Source organism: Ailuropoda melanoleuca, chromosome 1, assembly GCF_002007445.2.
Source record: "Ailuropoda melanoleuca isolate Jingjing chromosome 1, ASM200744v2, whole genome shotgun sequence".
In the NCBI taxonomy this organism is placed as follows: Eukaryota; Metazoa; Chordata; class Mammalia; order Carnivora; family Ursidae; genus Ailuropoda; species Ailuropoda melanoleuca.
In genome coordinates, this window is record NC_048218.1 from 109460373 (window position 1) to 109479727 (window position 19355).

Below are 19355 nucleotides of genomic sequence, written 5' to 3' on the forward strand. Positions count from 1 at the left end.
TAAAAAGATAGTGTGTATGGTTCAGGCCGCGAAGGTCCGGCTGCAGAAGTGGGTCCTGTTTGTGGAGCTCAGGCATGGCTGCTGTGGTATTATCACACTGTGTGTGTGCAAGTATTTCATAGAAGGCAATAGGAAATGTAGGTTATAAAATTATGAATACAGAATTTTTAGTACATGGACAAAGTAAGGACTATCATGAAGGCTTCAGATTTTCCTTTCAAAGAAACAGTGTTCGTGGGGCGCCTGGGTGGCTCAGTCTTAGTTAAGCGTCTGCCTTTGGCTCAGGGTGTGATCCCAGAGTCCTGGGATTGACCCCCACATCGGGCCCTCTGCTCCGCTGGGAGTCTGCTTCTTCCTCTCCCACTCCCCCCACTTGTGTTCCCTCTCTTGATGGCTGTCTCTCTCTCTGTCAAATAAATAAAATCTTTAAAAAAAAAAAAAAGAAAGAAACAGCGCTCATAAGGTTAGCTTATCATTGTAAGTAAACAAACTGCTGAGTTATAGAACAGCTCCAAAATTTTAAATACATATATATTACATGTGTGGATGTATGTATATATACATATACATGTATATGCGCAAAGAAAAACATCAAAATATTTACAGTGTAGCTAGTAGAAAGATGTGTAACTTTGTTTAAATTAATTTTGTTTTACTGTCTTCCAAACTCAATGTGTTGAACATGGATGAAGTTTATTTGCATAATAGGAAACAACAAAACCTGAATAGCCACTTGGGGACTCAGGAGGCCGGTGGCCGACAGCTAGTGGGGCTCCGCCCACCCCGCCCACAGCCAGCCCTGCCCAGCAGCATGTCTCTTGCAGATCGGCTTCACCACTGACCCACGCATGGCCCGTTCCTCGCCCTACCCCACTGACGTGGCCCGTGTTGTGAATGCCCCCATTTTCCATGTGAACTCGGACGACCCAGAGGCCGTCATGTACGTGTGCAAGGTGGCGGCCGAGTGGCGGAGCACCTTCCACAAGGACGTGGTGGTGGACCTGGTGAGTGGCCTCCATCTGTGTCTGGCTCACCACGCTGCTCCCCACTCGGGCTCCAGCACAGAGTGGGCCTGCCTGCGTCCAAGGGCCTTCCTGGGCTCACCTGGCCACCCCTCCCCAGGGCTCCTGAGGTCCCAGCCTGGGTGAGCCATGCCGGGAAAGAAAGTAGTTAGAGTTTTGTGCCAGGGTGTCCCCAGGTCACTCATCTCATCCCCTGGGACAGCGACTCTGCTGTGAAGGAGGTCTAGATTGTAGAGGAGGTGCACTGGGGCGCCGTGCAGGAGAGCGGGCAGGTGCTGGTGGGTCCCTGATGCCGGCATGTCCGTGCTGTATCCAGGTGTGTTATCGGCGCAACGGCCACAACGAGATGGACGAGCCCATGTTCACGCAGCCGCTCATGTATAAGCAGATCCGCAAGCAGAAGCCCGTGCTGCAGAAGTACGCTGAGCTGCTGGTGTCCCAGGGCGTGGTCAACCAGCCCGAGTACGAGGTGCGTCTCCGCCTCGGGAGGGGTAGAGAGAGGCCAGGTGGGGACCGGGCTCTGACTCCGAGCAGCCCTGCAGCCAACAGACACAATGAAGCAGTGCTGAGGGCGAAGATGGTAACACAGCAGGCTTCTCGCGGGCTTCAGAGCGGTGGTGCACGTGGGGGGCCTGTGTGGAGCGCCCCCCGACAGCTGTGCTCTGCCCGACCCTCCAGGAGGAGATCTCCAAATACGATAAGATCTGTGAGGAGGCCTTCACCAGATCCAAGGACGAGAAGATCTTGCACATCAAGCACTGGCTGGACTCCCCCTGGCCCGGTGAGCAAGGGACGTCACCTGTGCCCCTCTCCCCCGCCCCCTCCACACTCCCTGGGGGGTCCCGCTTGGTTCCTGGAAGAGTGGTGCTGTATGTCAGCTCATCCTCCTGCCCTAGGCTTCTTCACCCTGGATGGGCAGCCAAGGAGCATGACCTGCCCCTCCACGGGCCTGACAGAAGACATCCTGACACACATCGGGAATGTGGCCAGCTCTGTGCCCGTGGAGAACTTCACCATTCATGGAGGTGAGGACACCCACTGACCTGTGGAAGTGTTGGCCACGTCCCTGGACTTCTCTCCATCATGGGGCAGGCCCCGTAGTCCTCCACCCCCCTGGTGGAGGACAGGGTGGGACATCACAGCTGCCAGCCAGGCCGCTGAGGCACTGCTCTGGTCACGAGCGGGCGTGTGGGGCGGCTGGTGAGCGCCGTGTCTGCGCAGGGCTGAGCCGCATCTTGAAGACCCGCGGGGAGCTGGTGAAGAACAGGACCGTGGACTGGGCTCTGGCGGAGTACATGGCCTTCGGCTCGCTCCTGAAGGAGGGCATCCATATCCGGCTGAGCGGCCAGGACGTGGAGCGCGGCACCTTTAGGTAACGCTCTCAGGGTTCCTGTGGCGCGGCAGACAGAAGGGGAGGGCTCTGGTATTTCTCAAGAAGAAAATCTGTGTGGGCCCAGAAGCACCCTTCCCCTGCTCTGGCGTGGACACTTCCGCGGAGAGGTGGCCGCCTCTTGGGCCTGCGTGTCTGGGCGGAGCACAGACGCCCCTGCCTCCTAATCTGTGCTGTTGTCCCTAGCCACCGCCACCATGTGCTCCACGACCAGAACGTGGACAAGAAGACCTGCATCCCCATGAACCACCTGTGGCCCAACCAGGCCCCCTACACTGTGTGCAACAGCTCGCTGTCCGAGTATGGGGTCCTGGGTGAGTGCCCCAGCCCACAGGCCCTCGTCCCTGCCGCCTGTTCCGCCGCAGCCCCCGCCCCACCCGCCTGCTGACTTCGGTGCCACCTCCTTGCTCTGCAGGCTTTGAGCTGGGCTTTGCCATGGCCAGCCCTAACGCCCTGGTCCTCTGGGAGGCCCAGTTTGGTGACTTCCACAACACGGCCCAGTGCATCATCGACCAGTTCATCTGCCCGGGACAGGCCAAGTGGGTGCGGCAGAATGGCATCGTGCTGCTGCTGCCCCATGGCATGGAGGGCATGGTGAGCCGCCCCCCCCCCTGCCGCCCAGCCCTCTCCACCAAGCCTGGGATGCTGGCCCCAGAAGCTGGTGCGGCACTGTGTGGTGTGCCCCCATCTCCAAGGGCAGCTGTCGGGTCCTGAGCCACCTCTGGTGAGAAGCAGGGGTGCCGGTGCCGGCCGTCCTGGCTCAGACACCCCTGCTCACCTCGCTGCAGAGGCCCTGTGGGAGACCGTCTCAGGACTGGGGGTTGGAAACCGTGCAGAGCCGGGGTGTGGGCCCTTCCACACTCTGGGGGAGGGGAAGGGGTGGAAGAACCAGCGGGTCAACGCAGCTCAGCATTTTTCAGACCAGAAGTGACCCGAGTCCATTAAGGAAGAGACGTGGCGAGTGCACCTCGCACCTCTACAGAGCTCACAAACCATAACTTGTGTGTCCGGTTCCAGGGCCCGGAACATTCCTCTGCCCGGCCAGAGCGGTTCCTGCAGATGTGCAATGATGATCCGGACGTCCTGCCGGTGAGCAGAGTGGCGGCTCCTGCTCGCCCCCCAAAGTGACAGTCCCCCTCCTGCTGCTGTGTGAGGAGCAGCTGTCTGCACTGGGTCTGGGCAGACGTCTTAGAGGAAAGAACTCAGGCTCCTCTGGGCTGGTTTCGGCGGAGCGTTAAGACTTGGCACAGGGTGACTGGGAGCCAGTTTCTGAGGCAAATCAGTCTGGGCTGTAGGTAGAACCCATGGTCTCCAGAGGAGCGGGAGGGATGGAGTGGGACAGAGAACCTACCGCGTGAGGTCCTGGCGGGGTTCCCTGGGGCAGCCCCGCGGCAGGGATTCAGTCCACCGGGCCTCCGGCCTCTCCCTTGAGCTGCAGAACCTGGAGGAAGCCAACTTCGACATAAACCAGCTATATGACTGCAACTGGGTCGTCGTCAACTGCTCCACTCCTGGCAACTTCTTCCACGTGCTGCGGCGTCAGATTCTCCTGCCCTTCCGGAAGCCAGTCAGTTGGGGGCGTCCCTGCCCAGTGGGAGTATGGATGCATGAGTGGGTGGTGGGTGGTGGTGCACTGGGTCCCAGCCAGCAGGCTCCTGGGCAGGGTGTTGAACGGTGAGTAGAAGGGTGTGTGAAGGGCCCACAGGTCGAGACAGCCCTGGCCCCGGGTGGGGGCCCCGCGGAGGGGCCGGGGGCTCTCTCCCAGGTATAAGGTGGGGACACCGGGGTTCAGTAGGCTGGGACACATCCTGGAGGAGTGCATGTGCGGCTGAACGGGAAGCAGCTTCGTCCCGGTTCCTCCTGACCCGTCCCCAGCCTGGAGATGCACGGGGGCCGTCCTCACCACACTGTTGGGCCTCCTTCTGGAACCCGTGGGGCCTGATCCATCACGGGCCTGTGCTTCTCTGTTCCAGCTAATCATCTTCACCCCCAAGTCCCTGCTACGGCACCCCGAGGCCAGAACCAACTTCGATGAGATGCTCTCAGGTGGGTATGGAGCAGGCTGCCGCTTTGTGGGGCTCAGGGCCTGTACCTGAGGGTCTCACTGTGGCCCTTGCCACCTTTTTGATTGTTGGGTGAAGACCACTGAACATGACAGCCCACAAGTCAGAGCTTGCTTGTGAGTTACTCAGAAGGTGTGTCTTGCGCCCCACCTGGGTCTGCGGCCTTCACCTGGGTGTGCCCCAGGCCTCCTTTAGAGGCGGGGAAGCAAGTCTGACCTCAGAGTAGAGTCCCCCCACTGCCCAGCCGCTGCTCCCGGAGGGCATGCAGTGTGTCCCCAGGCTCCCTGGGCTGGGGGAGCCCACCTCCTCCCAGCTGTGGAGCCCCCTTAGTTGTCAGTCAAGGTGAAACCCTCCTTGGTTGGTTCATTTTCCCATTTATCATTATTATGGTGAAGCACACATAAAATTTAAGGTGTAAGTGTTTTTACATGTGCACCTCGTGAGCGTTAAGCACGCTCACACAGCTGTGCGGCTACCTCCAGAGCTCCCGCTTTCTGTCTCTGGTCTCGGCTGTCAGAGGCCCCGCGTGTACATGCGGGTGTGCGGCAGGTGTCCTCCTGGGTCTGCTCCTTGCACCCACGTCAGAAACCCCTTCCCGCTTAAAGGCTGAGTAAGATTCCAGCGTGCAGATGAACCACTTGTGTCTGTTTGTGCATCGGTGGACATTGGTTGCTTCCACTTTGGAGCGATTGTGAAGGATGCAGATGTGAGTGTGGGTGTGCGGGTATCTCTTCCAGAACCTGTGTTCGGTTCATTGGGTCGTATCCCCAGAGGTGGAACCGCAGGGTCCTACAGTGATTCTGTCTTTAGGTTTTTGAGGAACCTCTGTACTACTTTCCCCAGCAGCTGTGCCTTTTTATTTCCCCACCTCCACTCGCAAGGGTTCCAGCTTTTCCACGTCCACATCAGCGCTTGGTCTTTGTTGTGGTTTGATTTGCATTTACCTGCAGACCAGTGATGGTGAGCCTCTTCCCACTCATCTGTGGCTGGTATCTGCTTTAGAGAAGTGTCTGTCAGCCCTTTGCCTGATTTTCAGTTGGGTTGTTTGCATTGTTGTTGAATCTTAGAAGTTCTCTCTCTATGCTGGCTACTAATCCAGCACCGGATAGATGACTTGCAGCTGTTTTCTCCCATTCTGTGTGCTTTACTTTTTTTTTTTTTTTAGATTTTATTTATTTGAGAGAAAGAGAGTGAGGGGGGAGGGGCAGAGGCAGAGGGAGAAGCAGACAGACCCCCCACTGAGCGGGGAGCCCAACACAGGGCTTGATCCCAGGACCCTGAGATCATGACCTGAGCCAAAGGCAGATGTTTCACTGACTTAGCCTCCCAGGCGCCCCCCGGTATGTTGTCTCTTGATGCACAAAATGTTTAAAATTTCGTGAAGTCTATTTTTCTTTTTCGTTGCTGGTGCCGTTGGCATCACTTCCGGGAAATCACTGCCACACCCACTGTAGTGAAGCGTTTGCCCTGTTTCCTTCCAAGAGTTTTATCATGGAGGTTCATATGTTGAAGTCTTTAGCACATTTTGGGTTAATTTTCTCATGTGGTATGAGGGTCCTTCCTCTGCATATGGACATCCCGGTTTCCCAGCATTTGCCAAAAAGACTCCCTCTCTTCCCCACTGAGTGGTTGGGGCTCTGTGTCCGTGGTCTGCGTGTGTCCGTGCCAGTGCTTTACGGTTCTGGGTGCTGTGGCTCCGTGACGGCTTCTGAAGTCGCGGACTGTGCCTCTTGCAGCCTCACTCTCCTGTTCTAGGATCGCTTTGGCTCTTCAGGGGCCTTTGAGATTCCGTGAATTTTAGTATGGATTTCTCTGTGTCTGCAGAATAACCCGTCATTGGGGTTTTGGTAGGACTGACTCTATAGATAGCTTTGGGGACTGTGGACATCGTAGCAGCAGCAGCCCTGCCCGTGGGTGAACACAGACGCTGTTCAATGGCTCGTGTCTTCAGTTTCTTCCAGCAGCGCCTGCTGTTTTCAGTGTACATGTCTTCCCCGTCTTCACTTATTGTTCAGTGTTTCATTCCTTTTGGCGCTGTGGCAAACGGACTTTTCTTGTTTGTGTTTGCATGGGTCATTGTTAGTGTGCAAAAATGCATCTGAGCTCTGAGTGTTGATTTTTTTATCCCGCAACTTTGCTGAGTTCGTTTATTCTAATTTCGGGGTTTTCTACATATGACATCATGTCATCCACACACAGATAATTTTATCTCTTCCTTTCCAATTTAGAGGCCTTTTATCTTCTCCCCCAGCTGCTCTGGCTGGGACTTCCAGTACGAGGCTGGAAGGGAGTGGGGACGTGGGCCTCCCCCTCTTGTTCCTGATCTTAGAGGAAAAGCTCAGTCTCGCACCACTGAGTATGACGTTTGCTGCGGGCCTTTCCTATCTGGCCTCATCCCATGGGGGCACGAACGTGCGTGCGTGTGTGTGCACATCACGAGGGGAGGCCATTTGCTAGGTGCTGCTTCCAGAAGGCCGCTCGCTTGGGGGGCCTGGCCCCGACGGTGGGAATCCAAGTGTTTGTGCAGTTGCGTGGAAGGCTTCAGGGTTTGTAAACTCGCGGGGAGTCTGAGCGGAGCAATCACACTCCATTGCCCTGGACATCCGGAACCGGCTGTTCGGAAGAAGGAACCGGCGTCACCTGCCGGCCAAGGCTGGCCTTGGCCTACTGTGCGCTGCCATGATGCACTTCTTGAGGCCCTCTTGGTCTGGATGGATTCAAGGGCATCTGGGCTGGTGCGCATTGGCAGCTGCATGTTGTGGCGTCAGCCCGTGTCACGGCCCTGCCTTGGGAGCCCCGCTCGTGCACGGCAGCAGCAGGAGGGCCCTGGGTGTCCTCCGCCAAGTCCTGAGAGAACCCCCGGCTGTGGGGATTCTCTTGTAGGAACCCACTTCCAGCGAGTCATCCCAGAAGACGGCCTTGCAGCCCAGAACCCGGAAAACGTCAAGAGGCTTCTGTTCTGTACGGGCAAGGTGTACTATGACCTCACCCGGGAGCGGAAGGCACGGGGAATGGAGGAGCAGGTGGCCATCACGAGGATCGAACAGGTGAGGGCGGGCGGGGCACAGCCGGGGCCCTCTGAGTCTCCCGTTTCTGGAGCATCCTCCCCGGGTTGCCGCGTGCCCCCTCCTGACCGCACCCCTCGCTCTCTCCGCAGCTGTCCCCGTTCCCCTTCGACCTCCTGATGCAGGAGGTGCAGAAGTACCCCAACGCCGAGCTGGCCTGGTGCCAGGAGGAGCACAAGAACCAAGGCTACTACGACTACGTGAAGCCCAGGCTGCGGACCACCATCAACCGCGCCAAGCCCGTGTGGTGCGTGAGGACCGGGAGAGCCGCCGCGGGGGCCGGGCCATCTGTGGCCTCACCCTCACGCCTGCTGTCACCCCCTCAGGTATGCCGGCCGGGACCCTGCCGCCGCTCCAGCCACCGGCAACAAGAAGACCCACCTCACGGAGCTGCAGCGCCTCCTGGACACGGCCTTCGACCTGGACGCCTTCAAGAACTTCTCGTAGACTCCGCGTGGGCCACTGCTCTCCACAGCCACGGCCGCCCCTAGCTTCTCAACTAAAGAATAGTGCCTCAGCGCTGCCCACACCTCTGCCCATCTGCTGCACCGCACTCCCCCTCTCTCGCTTACCAGTTAGGCTGCTGTCCCCCATGTGCTTGGCTGCCCCCCCCAGGCGCTGTGACTTCCATCCGGCTGAGCATCCTTCGTGGAGGCCATGGGGAGCAGGAGGAGGAGAGGGAGCCCCTGCGGATGTCCTGGGAGGGTCAGCTATGCCCCAGCCCTCCGGCTTCCCCCGAAGGACCAGTCTCGTGTGGCCTCCCAGGTACTGGCCGTCTGGTCACCCTGCACAGGGGCTGCTGCGCCCGGACAAGGTGGCCGCCTCTTCCCACCCCGAGCACCAGGCCCCTTGGAGGGAGCCGTCGCTGTCCAGACTTCATGGGGTGGACTGGGTTCTTGTGGCGCTCTCCCTGCACGGGGAACCACGGCACTGCTTGGGGCGGCTGGCGGGAGGTGGCCTGAGCCCGGCCTGGCACAGAGAGGGCAGGTCCGCTCTCTGCAGTGTCCACTCCCGCCCCTCGAGAGGGTCCCGGGCCACGTGTGGGGGCCGTGCATGCTTCACCCACTTGAGGCCAGGTGGCACCGGGGCCACAGGGTTTATGGGGCTCAGGGCTCGTGGCCAGGCTGCTGCCCGCCGCCCGCCTCCCCGCCCCGCCCTCTCCGACACAGTGGAGACGGAAACATTCTTCTCTGTGCTGTGCCTCAGCCGGTCCAGAGGGGGAGAGGAGGGCCGGGCCCCAGGGGCCGCAGCTGGAGGAGAGGGGTCACTTCCCTCACCCATCACAGGGACAGATCTGATTTATTTATTTTGGTTAAAAAAAAAAGAACAAAAACAACTTAGCATTGCATTTGGCTTGACCCATAAACGAAGTTACCCTCGGGCCTGTCTGCGTGTCCTTCTTTCTCTCTGCCCCCCCACCGCTGCCTCCCAGAAGAGGCTGACCCAAGCCTCCCACCCTGCCTGGGAAGCAGCCCCTCACTGCTCGGCCCTGTGTCATGGGTGCAGGTTGTGTGGCTGGTGTACCCCTCTCCTGAGCCTCCCCTGCTCCCCGGCTGGTCTGCGCCCCTGGAAGCCCACACAGCTCCTTCAGCCTCTTGCCAGGGCACCAGCCATGCCAGCAGGGCCCCCGGGGCCCCATGTCCCCTCTTGACAAGAGCCCCACCATCTTGGGCCCACAGCACACCATCCTTGGCCTCGTGGGGAGAGGCTCAGGGAAAAGCCGGGGTGTGGACACAGGGGCTAATGACTGCCCCATCCTCTAGGTCACACCTGGGTCTCTTGTCCTTGAAGCCTGCTTGGAATCTCTTGTTGTGTCCTTTGTGATCCCTGCAGCTTGGGTCCTCCAGCCCTGGTGGGACGGTGGCCACACACAGGCGGAGCTGGGCGTGGGGTCGGGGCAGCATGACCAGCACACCATTGTGTCTGACGCAGTTGGCTGGATTAGGGCACGCGCACGGAGAGTTTCGGGGGCAGTTGCGCAGGGAGGGGCGACACTGGGCCCTCCCAGGGCAGCTCTGTCCACTCTGCCTGCGTCATCCCTGGCCCACGATCACATGGAGGAAGAATCTTCATGTCTAGGAGAGCATCCTGCGTGCTCAGCCGGGGCCTCAGGGAGGACAAGTGTGTGAGTACACGTCACCATGAGCACACGTGTGTGTGCCTGTGCTCGGGTTTGCAAGGGCCTGCTGAGGGTGTGGCCTGGGGTTTTCAGGACGGAGAGGATCTTTCAATACCCGAACCATTTTGAAAGGGGTGGAAGAGCCTTGGCCGGCTCTGCTGGGGGGGGCGAGGCCTGAGCAGGCTCCAACCCCCAGACAGGTGTGCCTGGGCCCAGGAGGGGCCTGGGGGGTGGCACAGGTGGGCAGGTGTTGTGTGAGGTGCCCACCCACTGGGCTGACTCCATCTTCTCCAGTGGAAAGAGAGGGAATTGGAATCCGTGTCAAACCTGTTTCTGCCCGGAATTAGCTGGGGCCGTGAGCTCCCGGTCAGGACAGCGTTCCGTTGGGACTGCACTGAGCAGAGATGATAGAAAACCGTCAGAGTGAGCCACGTGTGTCATACTGTGCAGCTTGGGCCCTGCTGTCCTCCTGGAGGCCCCCACACATACACCCCACCTGCCAGCCCCTCCCCCACGGCCTCATCAGGCCTTTTATGTAACTGAGCTGTAAGTGACACATGACATTGGTTTCAGGTGTATGACATAGTGACTCCATGTTTGTACAGAAGGCAAAGTGATGGGTGCAGTAGCCCATCTGTGACACGTGCTTACAGTCACTGTTCCATGTGATGCGATCTTTTAAGATTTGCTCTCAGAAACTTTCAAATGTGCAACATGGTATCAGTAACTACAACCGCTGTGCTTCTCTCTAGACCCCAGGACTTCCCCACTGTATGACTGGAAATGGGTACCTTAGACGCCCTCCCCCGGGGCCTCAACAACCCTCCCTTCCCCGGCCCCAGCCTCCGGGATCATGACCTGAGCTGACGGCTGACGCGTACCCGACTGAGCCCCCAGGCGCGCGGTGCATTTACTTCTGTCACTGTCCCCGTCAGCACTGCTTTAGCTATGGCTCGCAAACTTGGATATGTCATATGTGTTTTCACTTTCATGGGGTTTGGTACGTTTAAAACTTTTTCCTTGAGACTCCCTCTCTAAACTATGTGTTGTTTCCTGTTCTCTTTCTGTCATCAGTTTGATTCCATTGTCGGTAGAGAAATGCACTCTATGGTGACTTTCAGTTCTGTTACATTCATTGAGATTTGCTTTGTGGCCCATGATATGGTCCATCTTGGTGTGTGTTCCGTGGGCACTCGGAAGGAATGTGCGTTGGGTGAAATGCTCTGTCAACGTCCAGTAGGCCCTGTGGGTTCAGGGTGTTGTTGAATCCTTCTGTGTCCTTGCTGATTTTCTGTTCCGTTTCCCATCAGTTGAGAGAGTTGTGAAGTCTCCAACTCTAGCTCCGGGTTTGTCCGTTTCTCCTTCTGGTCCTCAGTTTTGGTTCATGTATTTTGTAGCTTTGTTATTTGGTGCATTCATATTTAGGATTGCTGTGTCTTGGCAGGCTGACCCTTTTTTCAGTATAGAATGTTCCTCTCTGATAATTCTCTTTGCCCTGAAGTCTACTTTATCTAAAAATAATAGAGCCGTCTATGCCTTTTTTTGGTTAATATTTGCATGTATATGTATATCTTTTATCTTTTTCCATCCTTTTACTTTCAACCTGCCTATAAGTTTTTTTTTTAAGTGAGAGTCTTGTAGATAGCATGTATTTTTTATCCACTCTTCCAGTCTTTGCTTTTTAATTGGTATACTTAGGGCATTTACATTTAGTGTACTTTTTACTATGTCGGAGTTTATGCCATATTATTTTTGTTTTCTGTTTGTTCTAATTTTAATTTCTCTCCTTTTTTCCTGCCTTTTTCTGAGTTATACATTTTTTATAATTCCGTTTTTATTTATCTGTAGTGTTTTTGACCATTGGTATTTGTCTACAGTATAGCTGGTTAGTGGTTGCTCTAGGTATGACATTACATATACAAAACCATCACAGTCTGTTGGTGTCATCATTTTTAACAGTTCGAGTAAAGTGCTACCCATTACCCTTTCCACTTAAAATGTAACTGCCCTAAACATTTCCTCCGTGTACATTTAGAACCACATCAGACAGTGTTCAGTTCCGCTTCAACCACCAAACATAATTTAGAAGGCCTAGTTCTGCTTTATTTAACAACATGTTTTGCTGTCTGTGTTATTTTTTCCTTTCTGGTATTCAAAGATGCTTTCTTTTATCTTGTCCTCTCGGTTTAGACAATGTGTTTTATCTGTTCCTTCAGGGTAGGTCTACTGGTGACAAATTCTCTTATTTCTCCCACATCTGAGAATGTATGTATTGGCCGCCTTTTAATTCCTGAAGGACATTTTTGCTGGATAGAGGATTCTGGGTTGACAGTTCTTTTAGTATTTGGAAAATGTGTCACTTCCTTCTGGCCTCCCTGGTTTCTGATGAGAAATCCTCTCTTGTATTAACTGCCCTGCGTGGAACAATTTGTATTCTACTTCAGCTTCTAGAATTTTGCTTACGACGTGTCTTGGCCTTGGTTGCTTTGGGTTTATCCACTCTGGGATTTTCTCACCTTGAATATGTATGTATCTGCCTTCCATCATATTTGGGGTGTTTTCAGCCGCTCTTTCCTTGGGTGCTTTTCCAGCTGCCCTCTTTCTCCTCTCCTTCCAGGACTCTGATAAACACAAATGTTAGACCTTTTGTTATAGCCCCACAAGTCCCTGAGCTCTGTTTTACTTTGTTTTTCCAGTCAATTTTCTCTCTGTTGTTCAGACTGAGTAATTTTTATTGTTCTTCCTTCCAGCCGCTTGATCCTCTGTCCTCTCCATTCTGCCAGTAAGCCTACCCTTGGATTTTTTTTTTTTAATTTTTTAAAATTTTTTTATTTTTTATTTTTTTTAAAGATTTTATTTATTTATTCGACAGAGATAGAGACAGCCAGCGAGAGAGGGAACACAAGCAGGGGGAGTGGGAGAGGAAGAAGCAGGCTCATAGCAGAAGAGCCTGATGTGGGGCTCGATCCCATAACGCTGGGATCACGCCCTGAGCCGAAGGCAGACGCTTAACCGCTGTGCCACCCAGGCGCCCCTACCCATTGGATTTTTAAATTTCAGTTACTGTATTTTTTATTTCTGAATTTTCCACCTGGTTCTTCTTTATATCCTCCATTTATTGAGGCATTCTGTGTTTTAAGTTTGTTTTGAGAGTGTTCATAAGTGCTTGTTGAAGCACGTTCACATGGCTGCTTAAAATCTTGGTCAGATAATTCTAACACTTCTTTCACCTTGTTGTTAGCATATATTGTCTGTCTTCTTAAATTTGGTTTGATATCTTCCTGAGTTTTGGTATGACAAGCGATTTTTTTTTAAAGATTTTATTTATTTATTTGACAGAGAGAGAGACAGCCAGTGAGAGAGGGAACACAAGCAGGGGTAGTGGGAGAGGAAGAAGCAGGCTCCCAGCAGAGGAGCCTGATGCAGGGCTCGATCCCAGGATCCTGGGATCACGCCCTGAGCCGAAGGCAGACGCTTAACGACTGAGCCACCCAAGCGCCCTGTCAAGCGATTTTTTTTGAAAACTGGACATCTTGAGTATTATGAGACTCTGGATCTTATTTAAATGTTTTATTTTAAAGATTTCATTTATTTATTTGACAGAGAGAGACAGCAAGAGTGGCAACATAAGCAGAGGGAGTGGGAGACAGAGAAGCAGGCTTCCCGCCGAGCAGGGAGCCTGATGCAGGGCTCGATCCCAGGACCCTAAGACCATGACCTGAGCCAAAGGTAGACACTTAACGACTGAGCCGCCCAACGGCCCTAAGTCTTTTATTTTAGGAAGCGTTTTCTTACATCACTTCAGTGGGAGATGGGAGAGTGCCTCTTCACTGCTGCCAGGCAGCTGTTCCCCACTGGGTCTCCTCTCCCACCTCCGTGGCTGGGGGAGGGGGGTACATGAGCATCTTGGATCTGTATCCACATGGTGGTCTCCACTGGTATTTGTACTATCACCAAGAGTGGTAAAAGTGCTCCTCTGACCACATGCACCTGACTGGCTCAGTCAGTAGAGCATGCAACTCTTGGTCTTAGGGTCATGAGATCAAGCCTCACATTGAGCCTACTTTAAATAAATTAATTTTTTTAAAAGTGCTCTTCTGAAACCACCCCACTGGGGGGCGGTGCTCCCACACTAAAGCCAGCTGAGGATGGAGGTCTAGGCTCCCCACTCACCCTTTGCTTGGGCGGTGGTGTTGGCTGGGGTAGAGCCGTTATTGTCTCAAAGTTTTCTGTCCTGCTTTCTGTCCCTTTCTTGGTCCTGTGGCCAGAGACAGCTGGCTTTTCTTGGCGCTCTTTTGCTCCGCACAAGTTAGTGTTTCTGGGTTGCCAGCAACTCTAGCACCCAGTCTGGGATACGGGAAGGACGAGAAAACTCAGCGTATTTACTGCTTGGTCATTCCTTGGGTTCTGAGGTCCCTAGTCTGTCTGCCTTCTTCTTCCTCTCTTCAGAGACTTCTTTTTTTTTTTTTTTTTAAGATTTTATTTATTTATTTGACAGAGATAGAAACAGCCAGCGAGAGAGGGAACACAAGCAGGGGGAGTGGGAGAGGAAGAAGCAGGCTCATAGCGGAGGAGCCTGATGTGGGGCTCGATCCCACAACGCTGGGATCACGCCCTGAGCCGAAGGCAGACGCTTAACCGCTGTGCCACCCAGGCGCCCCCAGAGACTTCTTATGTTGTATTTATATATAACATCTAAGGTTTTTGTTGTACTTAGCAGAAAAAATAGGGAAACTATATCTACTCCATCTTTCCAAAAGTAGGGTCTCCATCAATAACTGTTAAGAGTACAAACTTGTCAGGGGCGCCTGGGTGGCACAGCGGTTGGGCGTCTGCCTTCGGCTCAGGGCGTGATCTCGGCATTACGGGATCGAGCCCCACATCAGGCTCTTCCGCTATGAGCCTGCTTCTTCCTCTCCCACTCCCCCTGCTTGTATTCCTTCTCTCCCTGGCTGTCTCTATCTCTGTTGAATAAATAAAATCTTTAAAAAAAAATTTAAAAAAATAAAAAAAAAAGAGTACAAACTTGTCCTGAGACCAAAAAACATGGGAGCCACTGACCTAAAGGAAATAAGGGTATAAGCCACATGGGAATCTGGGAAAGGAGCAAAGGAGTGAAAGGACAAGGAGTCGGAGAGGTTTGGGGTCAGCAGGTGGCCCAGCGTGGCCCAAGCACAGCGAGCATGGAGAGTCCCCAAGGTGAAGGTAGGGGGTCACTGGGCAGAGCAAGCAGCCATGGGCTCTGAGAAGAGGTGCGTCACACGTTGAGCTACGCTCACTCTGCTGACTGAGGGGGGAGGGGCAGTGACGGGAAACCACCGCCAGGCTCACGCCTGCTCCAGGTGAGGTGCTTGTCACCACTTCTGTTCAACACTGTGTGGAAGTCCTAGGCAGGGTGATTGGGCAAGAAAATGAAACACAAGACAGCCAGATGGGTAGGGGAGAAGTAAAACTATCTTCATTTGCAGATGATCTTATCTCATATAAAGAAAATCCTACAGAATCCATTTTCAAAACCATTAGAATTACAAAATGAAGCAAGCTGGGTTACAGGATACAAGATCATTATGTAAGAATCCATGTATTTCTAGACCATAGCAACGGACAGAATGAAAATGAAATTAAGATTCCACATGCAACAGCATCAGAGAGATAAAGTGCTATGAAATAATTACCAACAAAGTGTGAAATGTATACTCTGAAAACTATTGTTGAATACAAAGAACACCTAATCACATGAAAGACATCCCATGTTCATGGATCAGAAGGCTTAATATAGTTAAGATGGCATCATTGTAAAAACTGATCTACAGATTCAACATAATCCCTGTCAAAATCCCACATTTTTCTTTTTTTTTTTTTAAGATTTTATTTATTTATTTGACAGAGAGATAGCCAGCGAGAGAGGGAACACAGCAGGGGAGTGGAAGAAGCAGGCTCCCAATTGAGGAGCCCGATGTGGGACTCGATCCCAGAAAGCCGGGATCACGCCCTGAGCCGAAGGCAGACACTTAACGACTGCGCTACCCAGGTGCCCCCACATTTTTCTGTAAAAACTGGCAAGTTGATTCTAAAAGTCATACAGAACTTCAAGAGACCCAGCATTCAAAACCTTCTACAGTGCGGCAACAATGAAGTCAGTGAGTGCCGGCATGAGGACCGACATAGAGACCAATGAAATAGGACTGACAGTCCAGAAATAAACCTTCATTTGATGCTCAAGTTATTTTCAGCACGGGCATCAAGATCGTTCAATGGGGAAAGAACAGTGTTTTCAAAAAATGGTGCTGGGACAAATGATACCAATAAGAAAAAGAATGAAGTCAGACCCGTCATTTACAGTCTTTATTCAAAAATTAACACAGCGGCATCCGGGTGGCTCAGTCAGTTAAGTGTCTGACTTAGGCTCAGGTCATGAACCCGGGGCCCTGGGATCGAGTACCGCATTGGGCTCCCTGCTCAGCGGGGAATCAGCTTCTCCCTCTGCCTCTCCCCCCGCTCATGCTCTCTCTCTCTCAAATAAATAAATTAAATCTTTTTTAAAAATTAACATATTGGATCAGAGACCTAAATGTAAGAGCTAAAATTATAAACTGTTAGAAGAAAACATGAGGGGCGCCTGGGTGGCGCAGTCGTTAAAGCGACCGCCTTCAGCTCAGGGCGTGATCCCGGCGTTCCGGGATCGAGTCCCACGTCAGGCTCCTCGGCTAGGAGCCTGCTTCTTCCTCTCCCTCTCCCCTGCTGTGTTCCCTCTCTCGCTGGCTGTCTCTCTGTCACATAAGTACAATAAAAAAAAAAAAAAATCTTAAAAAAAAAAAAAAAAGAAGAAAACATGAGTACAAATCTTTGTGACCCTGAATCAGGCAATGTTTTATATAGAGATAGATAATATAGATAAGTATATATATATATTTATAATATAAATAAAAATATATAAATATATATGGTATGAAAAGCATAAATAACAAATAGACATCCTGAAAATTTTTAAAATTGTAAGTCAAAAAACACCATCATGAAAGTAAAAAGGCGGGGCGCCTGGGTGGCTCAGTCGTTAAGCATCTGCCTTCGGCTCAGGGCGTGATCCTGGCGTTCTGGGATCGAGCCCCACATCAGGCTCCTCTACTGGGAGCCTGCTTCTTCCTCTCCCACTCCCCCTGCTTGTGTTCCCTCTCTCACCTGGCTGTCTCTCTCTCTGTCAAATAAATAAATAAAATCTTAAAAAAAAAAAAGTAAAAAGGCAACCCACAGAATGAAGGGAAATATTTACAAACCATATATCTGGTAAGGTCTAGAGTATATAAAGAATTCCTACAACTCAATAATAAAAAGGCAAATGATGCAATTAAAATATACAAATGGCTAATAGACCATGAAAAGATTCTCAGCATCATTAGTCATGAGGGAAACCCAAGTCAAAACCACAGTGAAGGACGCCTGGCTGGCTCCGTTGGAAGAGCATGTGACTCTTGATCTTGGGGTCGTGAGTTCGAGCCCCATCTTGGGTGTAGAGATTACTCAAAAACAAACAGCACAATGAGATACCCCTTCACATTGACTAGTATGACTATAATCAAAAAGACACAAGCATAGTACACCTGCTGTGGGAAACAGCCCAGCAGCTCCTCACATGGTAAACCTAGAATTCTCGTAGGACCCAGCAGTTCCTACTGTATACCATATGTATACCATGTGTCCACACGGGAACTTCCAGGTGCATTATTCTTAAAAGTCAAAAGGTGGAAACAAAACAATGGTCCATTAACTGACGAATGGATAAAAAGAATGTGATCCATCCGAATAATGGAATATTATTCAGCCGTGAAAGAGGAATGGAGTACAGACCCGCCACATCATGGCTGAACCTGGGAACAGGAGGTGAAGCAGGGGGATACAAAAGTCCGCATGCTGTGTGATTCCTTATGCACAAAATGTCTAGAACAGGCAAACCCACAAGGACAGAAAGTAGACAGCTGGTTGCCTGGGGCTCGGGGAGGGATGGGGAGTGACTGCCAGGGGAATGGGTTTCTCTTGGGGGGCTGGGCCAGCGTGGCAGTGGGGAACCTGCAGGAGGAGCAGGGTCAGCAGCCCTGGGGCAGGATCCAGAGTCACCGTGCACATGCCAAAGCAGAATCAGAAGGAGAGGGTAAGCGCAGCTTCAGGGGAGGCGAGGATGGCAGTGGATGAGCTCCCAGGGCCACAGGAACCACTGCAGAGCGCAGTGAGGAGAGAGCAACCCGGAGGACTGAGCCTGCGCTGACCACTCTCCAGGGAGGAGGGAGGGGGGACAGCGAGTCTGGAGAGAGGACAGGACACAGGGAGACAGGCTGTCCTGAAGGGTGGTAGTCCCGAGTCTTCGGTGCGAGGCGCTGACGGACCTGATGCAGGGGAGGACACGTCTGAGGCTGCAAGACCCAGAGGAAGCAGGTGCAGGAGTGAGTGTCCTGCAGCCACCGTAACAGATGACCACAAACGCGGGAGCCTAAACCACAGAGATGCTTTCTCTCCCAGCCTGGCAGCAGGGCAGGCAGAGTGCCTGGGCGCAGGTGCAGCCTGGCAGGGACGTGGGTCATGCAGAGCAGGTGGGGACCCATGTCTGGCAGAGCAGCGTGAAATGACAGAGAGTGGGTGGTGCTGTAGACAGTGCCCAGGGCCCGTTGGAGGCCGGTGGCTGGGAAGGGAAACAGAGCTGGCAGCAGCGGCAAGTGCCAGGCTGCGTGTGCACACGGAGGGACGTTTAAAGCACCCAGGAGCCCACATGCATGGAAGATGTGAATGCCACGTGGAAAAAGGCCACGTGTTGCCACTGGGGGCTCTACCTTGGTGGGAGCATGTCCTGTGTTACAGGCGTTTTGGGGACTTCGTGAGTGTGGACACTGCCCTGCCCTTCCCAGCCCACCAGCACTTGCTGAAGCATGGGGCTACAGTGTTCCCTGTGGGTGTGGGAGCCCCCAGGGCCAGCAGTGACCCTGGCCCTGACTTCTGTCCTCACCTTCCAGACGTCAGCTCCCTGCCTGATCCCAACGGTCAGGGGCTTTGGAAGCGTCTGGATGTCAGAGCAACAGTGAGGGTCCTGCTGGTCATAGGCCAACAGGAGATGGGCTTGGAGGGTCCCTCCAGGAGACTGTGCCTGGCCAAGGAAACAGCCCTCCCAGACACAGAAAATATGGGGTGGGGGTCGGTGGAGGTGGAGGCGGGTGACCCCCACGGACTCAGGAGGGGGAGGCCGGAGTCCTCCAGTGCTGACCGAGCTCTACGTGCAGGACGCATGCCCATGGCCTCTGTTGCTGTTGGAAAATTACTCCTAATACAGGAGGACAGACACCAAAAATAGTTCTCATTCTGGGAGGGGAGGTAGCAGTAAACTTTATTCTATTTGCTTATTTTTATCTTTTACATGAACAGGTATTACTTTTGTGACAAAAAATATTAAAAGCTTATTTTAAAAACTGAGCGCCTGCGTGGCTTCGTTGGTTAAGCGTCTGCCTTCGGGTCAGGTCATGATCCCTCTCCCCCTGCCCCTCCTCCCTGCTCGTGCTTTCTCTCTCCCTCTCTCAAATAAATAAAATCTTAAAAAAAAAAAAAACTAATACAATTTTGCTAAGCCTGCGTGTGGGGTGTGGGGTGAGGTCTGGGTGGGGCGTGGGGTGGTGTCTGGGTGAAGTGGGGCTTGGGTTGGGGTCTGGAGGGGCCTGG

General features: G+C 53.1%; 1 protein-coding gene across 4 annotated transcripts in view; it reads left to right on the plus strand.

Annotated features, from left to right (window-relative positions):
* OGDH (oxoglutarate dehydrogenase) overlaps positions 1-8921 on the plus strand; it is a 68687-nt gene extending 59766 nt beyond the window's left edge. For all 4 annotated transcript variants that reach the window (XM_019804647.2, XM_019804648.2, XM_019804646.2 and 1 more), the window contains 13 exons: positions 825-1004; positions 1339-1491; positions 1701-1803; positions 1919-2047; positions 2244-2394; positions 2599-2726; positions 2828-3006; positions 3430-3501; positions 3851-3979; positions 4386-4458; positions 7359-7522; positions 7633-7787; positions 7867-8921. In XM_019804647.2, coding sequence (XP_019660206.1) covers positions 825-1004; positions 1339-1491; positions 1701-1803; positions 1919-2047; positions 2244-2394; positions 2599-2726; positions 2828-3006; positions 3430-3501; positions 3851-3979; positions 4386-4458; positions 7359-7522; positions 7633-7787; positions 7867-7987 — 1737 coding nt within the window. In that variant the 3' untranslated portion in view covers positions 7988-8921. The remainder of the gene's footprint in view (positions 1-824; positions 1005-1338; positions 1492-1700; positions 1804-1918; positions 2048-2243; positions 2395-2598; positions 2727-2827; positions 3007-3429; positions 3502-3850; positions 3980-4385; positions 4459-7358; positions 7523-7632; positions 7788-7866) is intronic.
* Positions 8922-19355: the final 10434 nt, after the last annotated feature.